General features: G+C 44.4%; 1 protein-coding gene across 4 annotated transcripts in view; it reads right to left on the bottom strand.

Annotated features, from left to right (window-relative positions):
- Nucleotides 1-2,229: 2,229 nt before the first annotated feature.
- Nucleotides 2,230-10,302, bottom strand: part of RIN2 (Ras and Rab interactor 2) — a 61,707-nt gene continuing 53,634 nt past the window's right edge. For all 4 annotated transcript variants that reach the window (XM_058021515.1, XM_058021513.1, XM_058021514.1 and 1 more), the window contains 3 exons: nt 8,760-8,891; nt 6,517-6,680; nt 2,230-3,643 (listed from right to left, as the gene is read on the bottom strand). In XM_058021515.1, the coding sequence (XP_057877498.1) occupies nt 3,326-3,643; nt 6,517-6,680; nt 8,760-8,891 (614 nt within the window). In that variant the 3' untranslated portion in view covers nt 2,230-3,325. The remainder of the gene's footprint in view (nt 3,644-6,516; nt 6,681-8,759; nt 8,892-10,302) is intronic.

The raw sequence follows: 10,302 nt of genomic DNA, 5'->3' as shown, positions 1-10,302 counted from the left end.
GACGCTTTTGCCGGGGGAGGTCTTGCCGGGACCGCCATTTTGAGTGTGGCTGGAGCCCGACCCGGCTCATGCAGGGTCCTGGTACGCGGGCGCTTCGCCATCTTTAAATGGCAGCTCTGTCCCCACCGCGCCTCCGCGGGCCCCGCCGCTGTCACTGTTCCCGGCCACCGCCTCGCAGGGCGGCCGCTCAAGCCCGGCCGCGCCCCTTTGTACTCCTGACTCCGCCTCACCGCTCCCCTCTGCCCGCAGTGCCGCGCTCTGCCCACAAGGCGGCAGCACCGCCCCCGGGCCGCGCCGGGCGCCCTTGCGGCAGGCAGGGAACGGAGGCCGAAGTTTCCTTTTCCATTCCCTTCAGCCCCCGCAGCTGTTCCTGCGGTTTAAGGGTGAGAAAAATGCATGTATTTTATGATTGGCTTTTCGCAAATATTAAAATGAATATTATATGTGTTGTGTTAGAAAGTAATGCTGTATTAACTCTCTTAAGTACTGTGTTTTAGGTTATAAAAAATGTTAAAATAGAAACTATGCTAAGTAGGATAGTTTTTTAAAGAAAGGACTCACATTGAGATAGCAGCCATAGGACACCTAAATCTTTCAGAGAAAAAGAATTTATTGCTCCATTATCAGAAGAAATGAACTTCTTCCCGCCTCAAAGGCGCTGTTAGGATTCAGAGGAAGAAGTTGACACTGACCAGAATCCTGTGTTTGAATGGAATTTATGCATCATGTATGAGGTGTATGAATATGCAACAGGCTGTTGCTTTTAAGGGTTAATCCTCTGTTAACGTGGGTCCTATTTCGGGCTCGTGCTGCCCAGAAAAGGTACCCGGACATCCGTAACTTTGTCTCTATTGTCTTATATTGTCCTAATTCAAATTGTCCAAGTTATTATTATAACATTTATACTCTAATTGTATTACTATTTTTATAACCATTTTATTACTATAAGACTTTTAAATTTTTAAAAGCAAGTGATTGGTGTTTTTCACAGGGCACTTGATTGGTTCATTCCTAGGTAAAAACGTTATAACATTGGTTTCAAAATTACTACCTATCTCTAGTCAGTTTCTCCTACATTCCTGTATACAATAGAATGGATAGATTCTTTCCAAACCATTCTTTCCAAATGGTTTTAGAGATAAATTCCAATTTTTTGCCAATGCCTATAAGAACAAAAAACTTGACAGGTTTTGGTATTCTACACCCAGCCCTCCCTGTGAATTTTCTGGCCAGTACGATCCCCCTCATTCCCCATTCACCTGCTCCTCCATCACAGCCTGGTGTGACGGTGTTCACAGGGGTCTGAGGATGAGGGAAGAGATGAGGATCTGACTCCATGTTTCAGAAGGCTTGATTTATTATTTTATGATATATATTACATTAAAACTATACTAAAAGAATAGAAGAAAGGATTTCATCAGAAGGCTAACTAAGAATAGAAAAAGAAGGAATGATAACAAAGGCTTGTGTCTCTGACAAGAGAGTCTGAGCCAGCTGACTGTGATTGGCCATTAATTAGAAACAACCACATGAGACCAATTACAGATGCACCTGTTGCATTCCACAGCAGCAGATAACCATTGTTTACATTTTGTTCCTGAGGCCTCTCAGCTTCTCAGGAGAAAAAAATCCTAAGGAAAGGATTTTTCAGAAAATATCACGGCTGCAGCCTGGCTCTCCCTCCTAGGGACATTGGGGTGCCCCAAATGACATCAGAGTCTCCACCTCCTCCCCCTCAACCTTCCTTCCTCACCCTCAAAGAAGACACAGAATGAGTCAAACTGCCCTGGACAGCAGTGTGGTGCTTTATTCAAGGCCTTTCCATGAGTACATCTCCCCCAAAGGGATTCTGCTGCAACAAGAATGGGGGGAATCCCCAGAAGTTCCTCCCAGCCCTGCAGTCACAGGAGAGAAGCAGAAAGAGGGAGGGGAAGCAGAGACAACACAGGAAGAAAAGTAAGAATGAGGTGCAGAATGAAATTGAAAAAAATAACCAAAATAACAACAAAACCTGGGATGAGCAGCATAACAGAAAGGGATTAAAAAAGAACAGGGACAGGGAACAGAATACGAGGATCCAGTAGAGAAATAATGGCACATGGGAGCACCACAGAGCCACCAAGAATAAAAAAGGAATACAAGTAAGGCATAAAAACAAAAAACAAAAACCAAAAAAAGAAAAAAAAAACAACAAAAAAAAACCAAACAAAAAAAAAAAAAAAAAACAAAAAAACAAAAACCCAAAGAAACAAAACCCAAATCAAGAACACCCCAACAAAAAACCCTCAAAATAAAAAAACAACCATCCAAAGAATACCAGACTGGGATGGGCAGCATTACAGAGAGGGATTAAAAAAGAACAGGGACAGGGAATGGCTCACAAGTATCCAGTGGAAAGAATGGCATGGAAAGCACCACACAGAATAAAAGAGGAACATGAGTGAGGCATGGAGAAGGACAGAGGGTCAAACACACAGTGTGCTCAGAATGAATGTGATGAGAGGCTCAGACATGTTTTGCACAGCACAATGAATAAAATGGTCTGATTTTCAGAAGACAACTGAGAACAGACAGCAAAACTGCCTCAAGGGTACAGAGGTTTCCTAAGAATTCTCCTGGAACAGGTGAAGAAGAGAAACCACACAGACTATCAATGCAAGACTCTAAAACCAGCAAGAGATTTATTCTTGTGTATTAAATGTTAAAAATCACATGCATAATTATAGAATATTTTAGTTAAAAAAATATTTCAAAAACCAACCCTGACAGTTTACCTGCAACTGCTATAAAATATCTATTTTATATATATATATATATATATATATATATAAACATGAAAATTTTCTGTAATCAAAAAAATTAGACAAGGATGCAACCATCCAGGTAATGCTGAGTGAACTGATGCCCTGCATCGGACAGTCTTGTCAAACTCCTGCTGGCAGAACTGAGCTCACCCCAGCCCACGGACGCACTCGGATTCAAATGCAAGTGACAGCTGGGGAAACAAGGAGTGGAAGAAAATCATATTTTGCACACTACAGCCAAGACCTGTGAAAGGCCACAGTAGAATATGCTGCAAAAGAGCCCATGGTACAGGAAATGCAGGCTCATGGGCTGTCTCCTCAAGACATGCTGGTGGAATATTCTGCATAGCTGGCCACGTGCACAGTGCCCCTGGGTCCTGTAAGCGACATCACAACTGTCAGCACGTGTTTCACCAGGCACTTTAGGTTTAAGGCATGTTTTAGCTCCTAAGGAAGGCAGCCAACAAAGATGTTTGTAACAATTACCAAGGAACAGATATAAAAATGGCAGGTTGCTGGTTCTAAGCAGCCGAGTCGTGGCTGTTCTGAAGAATGGCCCCATATGGGTCGCTGTTAAGGCGCTTGTAGACAAAGTGAAAAACCTGGGGCAGAGGACGGCTGTGCAACTCTGCCTTGATTTTCTGAGGGTAGGTATCCTCTGTCAGTTGTTGCCAGGTGTCATCAATAAAAAGAAACAGCCTGTATTCTTCTGGATTTGCCACTTTAAACTTCTCAGCACAAAGCTGACAGACATCTTCGGTAGTGATGTAAGGCCTTACTAGCAAAGTCTTTCCTGTACAGCCGCTGGTAACCTCCTGGAATGCAACACGAAGGTAGTTCTGTGAACGAGAAAGCAGACATCAAGAAGTCAAAAAAGTCCTTGGCCTCTGAAAAATGAAAAGTCAGCAACAAAAAGCAAGCCTCTCCCTGCTCCAGCTGTGAAACACACTCTGGTGATTCCTTATGGCCATCCCGGGAGCTGCAGCCTGGTGTCCAAGCCTGGCCTAACCCTGCTTCACAGAACAGCTTTACAGGGATTCAGAAAGAAAATTTACTCTGCACCATTCAAGTATATGCACCTGATCTTGAGGCAAAAGCTGGATGTCCTCCTGTAGAAACTGACACATGCCCACAGATACATTCTAAATAGGACCCACAGGGAAATGCAGTTTCATCTGCTTCCTGTTTGTTTGCGTCTTGGGGTGATTTTATGGTAATACTGTATTCCCCCATGGTCTGCTTTATGCCCAGAAATGAGTCCTGGAGCTTCAGGCTGGGGCCAGGGGAGGGCTGTGAGCTGGGGGAGCTCTGGCACGGGTGTTCAGGCACTCGTTCCCCATGTGCTTGGCTTTGTGGTGTGGAGGGAGTCACATTTCTGCTTTGGGCTACCTTGGTTTTATTAGCTGAGGCAAGAGGTTTCCCTGGGACTGCAACAGCAATCCTCCAGTGACTTCTGTGGCTTCCTCTGGAACTGCTTGGCTCAGCTTTGGTCTGATAACCAGACCACTGGTGAGAGCTGGATGCTGCATCCCCACTCTGGACCTTGGGGAAGGCCAGGCCAGCTAAAGAAGGAGCTCTAAATCCACCCCCAGCGAGGAGCTTCAATACCTGACAGTTATTAATTTTCTCCCTGCCTGCCCTGTGGGCACTTTGTTTGTGAAATAAATGGGTTTTGTCATTTTCATCCAAGAAATTCCTTTCCTATTGACGGCAAGGGAGTGCTGAAACCCATTTTCTTTAGAGAAAATGTTAATTCCAGAGTGTTTTCTCCTATAATTATCTCTAAACCAGAGACAGTTTTAAAAGAAAAAAAAATAGCTGGAATTAAAGACTAAAATGCAGTAAAATTGAAGGAGGTGGAAAAAATTAAAGGGAGAAAGAGTTGTTTATTGACTGGGCTGGCGCCCATGGTTTGTATGCTGAATAAATTATGTGTGCAAAATCCCATTGGTAGAGGTTTACTTCTCACAGAAATAAGCTGTTGAAAGGTAAAACTGAAAAGAATCTTCCAATGACTTAAGTTCCAAAGAGCACTCTTGTCTAATCAAGTATTTTTTGATGCCACAAAGACTAAACACTAAAGCTCTGCAATAGATTTTAAAAATTGGGACTGAACCTGACTGAACAGAACTATGTCATTTTTTTTACCTGAAGAACTTGTAGAAAAAACCCAGCCCTAAATATGGCAAAACACACCAGATTTAATTTTTAATTAAGCTACCACACATGCTTTGAAAAGCACGAGTTTTTAGATGGACAGGATTGCTGGAAAGAAAAGGAAAGGCTGAAGTTTTTCTCAGAGATGCCCAGAAAGCTGTATTTCATCAACATCGAAGCACTGGGATTTTTGCTTTTCTTTCCATTTAGGGAAGGTGGAAAAACAGCCTCCAGAGCCCAAGAGCCAGCAAGGCTGTGAGACTGCAGCACAGAAATGCCATGACCACACCCTGATTCCCCAGGAGGAGGATGACTGGAGCTGCAGATATGTTCCATGCTGGTTGTTGGCCAGGTGCTCCATTTCAGGACTGCAAGACTCAGAGAGAGAAGAGAGAAAATTGCCATTCTGAGCAGACAGCAAAACACTTGCATTTGTGCCAAGCACATCCTGAGGGTGGTGGGATCCACTAATTCCAGGCTCTCTTTTGAAAGAGACAACAGCAGGAGAAGCACTGGACACACTCAGAGCCAGCTCCTCCCTGCCCCTGCATCTTCCTGCATCCAAGTGAACACTGAGCCTGCACCAAGTTCATCTGCAGAGAAAGAGAAGATGGAACTTCCTACAAAATCCTGCAGAAAGAATCTTCTGTCATTTCCTCACCAAGCAGAAATAAAGGTGCTGGATGGTCCTATGGAAAGTGCAGAGTTTTGGCAGAAAGAACAAAGACTCCAGCTGCTGGAATCTGACACCTAAGTACAGGTGAGGAGAACAGAACGTGGATCCCAGGGAGATGGACAGGCTCTGGGCACTGGAATTGCTTGTAATGGCTTCTCCTCTTCCAAACTGCAGACAGCTGAACTCCCAGGAGCAAATCCTCTCTTCCCAATTCCAACTCCCTCCCCTCCTTCAGCTCACAAACTGCTGCACCTTAACAGTCAGTCCAAAGCAGATGGAAGAGATGCAGGCCTGGGCTCAGAGGATGGAGTGATAACCACTGCTTTGTTATTCTCCAGGTGAAGGTACTGCCCTGCTCTGGAAGAGCAGTACAAAATACAGGGGACAAAAAAAAAAAAAAAAAGACAAAAAAGAAAAAATGTGAGGACATCCATAGCACAGAACTCTGCTGCCTGCTTAAACTTCAAAACTGCTGGGGAACATTTCTCCCATCTCTCCTCTCTGCTACCTGCTTTAGCCACCACTGGCTGCTGGGCAGCTGGGCTGATTTATACCCCTGGAAATCTGGATTTGATCTGAACAATAAAGTGTGCAAAAAAGCTGAATCTAAGATACAATGCAGTTTGTCCTTGCTTCACATGACTTAAAAAGGAAGGTAAGAAAACTCTATTATTTAGTGTTTTCTTCAGACCATCATAATGAAACAATTTGATAAAAAGTGAGTGCCAAGACTTCAAAGAGGCAAATTTGCCATCTGTAATCTCAGCACTGTTTCACTCCACTTGTGGCACCAAGGAAATTTGCTACAAATGATACCTCTCAAATGGGTATTTCCAGCAACACAATCATCCCATTTTCTATTTCAGCCCGAAGCTCTACCTGAAAATCATCAACTGAAGGTATTGTCCTGTTTGTTGTCCTCCTCTTGTGCCACTGCCGGAGCGTGTCCCTGGCCTCTGAGCTGAGCAGCTGGGCAGCTTGTTCCTCCTGGAAGTTCTTGATCAGTGAAAGTGCTCCATAAGCACTGGTCAAGTAATAGCCCCCTGTGAAGGACAGCAAGGGAAGAACTTCTCAGAGTGGTCACAGTCACAAGTGCAGGCAGTTTTCTTTGAGATATATATATTTCTTTGAGGTATATATTCATACACACAGAGAGGCACCCACTCACACACGTAGACATGAAAGTTGCCACAATGTTTACACACAAAAGGAAAACCCTCCCTGGCCTGCACAGCACGGGAGGGTGTGTTCTCAGCTGCTCAGAGACATGCAGGGGTTGCATGTGCTCCATATTGCACAGTGGAACCTTGGGTCCACTCCTGCTGAAAAACCATTTCCTTACATGACTGATAAGAGAAAAAAATCTTTTAAAACTCCTCTCAGTTGCCCCATCTCTGTAAAAGCCAGGAAAACCAACAACTCTTGTAACTCCTTTACGCCTGAATATTTACTCCTCCAACCTTGGAACACCAGCTTTATTCTAAACAATTTTCTAACAGTGTTTTGGTTTCTTCCCAGGCTTCAGAGGGGGATGAAATAAACATGGCTGTTGAAACAAAGTAAAAAACAATCTAACCCTGTTCATCAACTTCAAAGCAACCACTCTCAGTGGCAATAAAGCAACAACTGAGTGTGAGACTTGTACTCTGGAACCATCCCAAAGAGTTGCCTTTATTTTTAAAACAACAACTTCCTAGCCTTCCCCAGAATGTCCAGCTAATTCAGGAGATGGTGTGTACAGTCCTGCACACTCCCCATTTATTACATGAGTAGAGAACAAATTAAAGCCACAAGAGAGTTGCCAATGCACAAAAGAAGCTGTGGATCACAAAGTAAAAGAGTCTCAACAGGAGGCAACAGTCTGCAGCAACCAGGAGAAACAAAAGACAAGCTGTCTTTTCTTTCTAAAGTCAACTATTTGGGTGGGAGTGCTCAGTCTATTCAGAGGCATTCAGAGATGCATGGGATGCCCTCAGTAGTATTTTCTGTATTACTGACAGCATTCCCTCTCAGCCTTTAGCTTTGTAGCAAGATGAACACATAAAATTCATGCAAGACCCATTAGACAAGCTGGACAGTACATTTCAGTAGAAATGCACAACCCCAAAGCCCTACACAATTTTCTCTGCACAGCAGAGCTGAGCTAGTGCCAATGACAGGCCCAACCAACAGCTAGACTTCCTTTGCTGCATTCAAAACAACAACACTTAATAGTCCAGTAAACCTGTCTGCTTTTCAAGCATGTTAATGATCTCCAGTTTCACATCTCAAGTATTTTCCATGCTAAGACTCCTAGCACTGCACTCAAGGATGTTCTGTACACCAAGCAAGAAATAGACTAGTGCCAAATTGGGGGAATTATGGCATGATTCTCCCAGGCATAACAGCATGCAAGAGGGTACATGAAAAGCAATTTCAGAAAGCCAGGATACAGCAGGAACAGAAAACACACATATATACCCAAATATGCAGTTAAGATTAGCTGGAAAAGCCTTCAAACCTCCTCATAAACCTTTTAGATTCTGGGGCCTACCAGGGCCTTGCAGAAAACTTCTTTATTAAAAATACTGCCATGGGAACAGCAGAGCCAGATTTCCTTGCCTCCAGCAGACTTTAGCCCTCATTCAAGAAATGCCTCAGAAACATACTGCTAGAGCTCATAAAAACACTTTGTGAGAAGCAAATGCTGGGAATAAGCAAAGTTCATTAAAAAGGGGCAATATCCTCAAAAGCACTTCTGCAAAGGTGCAAGGAAGTCCCCCAGAGGTCATCACAAAGCACATAACCCAAGTCTTATTACGTGCCTCACAATTTGCTGAGTGCTGCTGCCCCATAAATCCCCTCAGGAAATTTTCAGGCACAAAAGGCTCAGGCCTTTGGGCACCTGCACACGTGTTTGCCTGCTGAGTCAAAACTGATTGGAAACAATGTATTTGCTCACAAAGCATCACACAGCAGCAGATTTTCCAGCCACTCCAGCTTGTACTCTGCAAGCTGCCCAGCAATGGAAATGATGATGACATTCTCTTGTTACACTGTCATTAGGTCTCCCCTTAATAGGATTCCTGCTCAAACAGAACTCAACTAGTCTTTCAGGCAGTTCTATAAAAATAAATTATTACCTTCTCCATGCAGCAAGGACGGATCCAACAGCTCCATCATGTACTCGATTTCAGTATCCAGCTCCAGCATATCACACTGGGCTAGCACATATGTCAACACAGGCAAGAAGTCATCAGCTCCATACAGCCTCCCTGGGTGGAAGGGAACACAGGCAGTGAGAGACAAACCACATTTTTTTACCAGTTCCCATGTCTGAAAGGAAAACACTCTTTTGTGCCTTCTCTACTCCAGAACCTCCTAAAGTCACCAATGTGCAGCAAAGAGAACATCACCTGGCACTCACTGAACAGGAGACAAGCTCAATCCTGTCCTTCAAACAAGCACAAAGCTCATGATGCACACCTTGAGGCATGCAAGGGAGATTTAGAGACTGGGCTCACCCTGGCAGCAGCTCAGCTGGTGAAGTGCTGAACAGGCTGCCATGCCAGTCTGGCCTGACCTTCACCTGCCCTGCTACCATTGCCTAAGAGGTGATGAATAGGCATTTTCTTTATACATCCAGGGATTGCATCCACTTTCTGGAAGCATCCAGACACAAACACCAGTCTGAGCATGAATCCCACAGCAGAAAAGCCTGAATATAAAAGCCTATAGATTTGACAAGAAAACTCAACTCATTTCCTTGACAGACAATTGTCAAAAACACCAGAGAGGTGTTCTACCAACATCAGGTGCTGCACCTGAAGGGAGCCTACAGGAAAGATGGGTAGTGACTGAAGGGCCTGGAATGACAGTAATCCACAGACTGTGCTGTACCTAAGCCTGTCTGTGCTCCTGGCACTTTCCCTGCATTCTTACTTTCTGTTCAAAATCCCAATGTGGCCAAATCTCTTGGTCAGGCAGAATGGTGCTCACTGCAGAATGGATGTGAGGGTCATTCAGAACTGCCCAGAGCAGGAGCCAGCTCACAGCTCTGGTGAAACTCAAGTGACACCAGCTGAGGCACATGCTCCAGCTAGCACACTTACCTGGCTGGAAGGACAGACACCCAAACAGCTGCTGGCTCAATGCCATGTTTAACAAACTTCACATGACAAAATAAGACAGCCCAATGAGCACTTGCCACACCTCAGCCCAAGTCTCCCAGTGCAGCACTTGACCAGCAGCAGCCTCTCAGGATTTTCCTTGTGCATGTTGGAAATACTTTACTCAATGCAATCACATCACAGTATGGAGAGATGAGTTCACAGAACTTCAGGCCAAGATCCCTATATCCACTTTTAAAATGCAGAATTTTGAAATGCAGTAATAAACTGGGCAGGAGCTCAGTCCTAAATCTTGTAAAAGCATCTGGGGGGCTTTAACAGCCATGAGCTTTCATCATTAATCTCCAATCTCCAAAGAAAGTAAGTGTCTTGATCTGCACCAGACCCAGCTGCACATGCAGTGCTTCCTTAGAAAGAAAACTGCTTTGCTACACCTTAGCTCATGACCTGTCATAGCAGTGTGCAAGAGAGAATGTCACAGTTGCACCCATAAATTCATGCCATCCAGCACAGCATCTTGGAGCACTGACTGCTCAGCAGGTCTTGACTGGACTGT

The sequence above is a fragment of the Melospiza georgiana genome, chromosome 3, assembly GCF_028018845.1.
Source record: "Melospiza georgiana isolate bMelGeo1 chromosome 3, bMelGeo1.pri, whole genome shotgun sequence".
NCBI lineage: Eukaryota > Metazoa > Chordata > Aves > Passeriformes > Passerellidae > Melospiza > Melospiza georgiana.
Note: the sequence above shows the minus strand (reverse complement) of the source record. Positions and strands in the feature narration are given on the sequence as shown.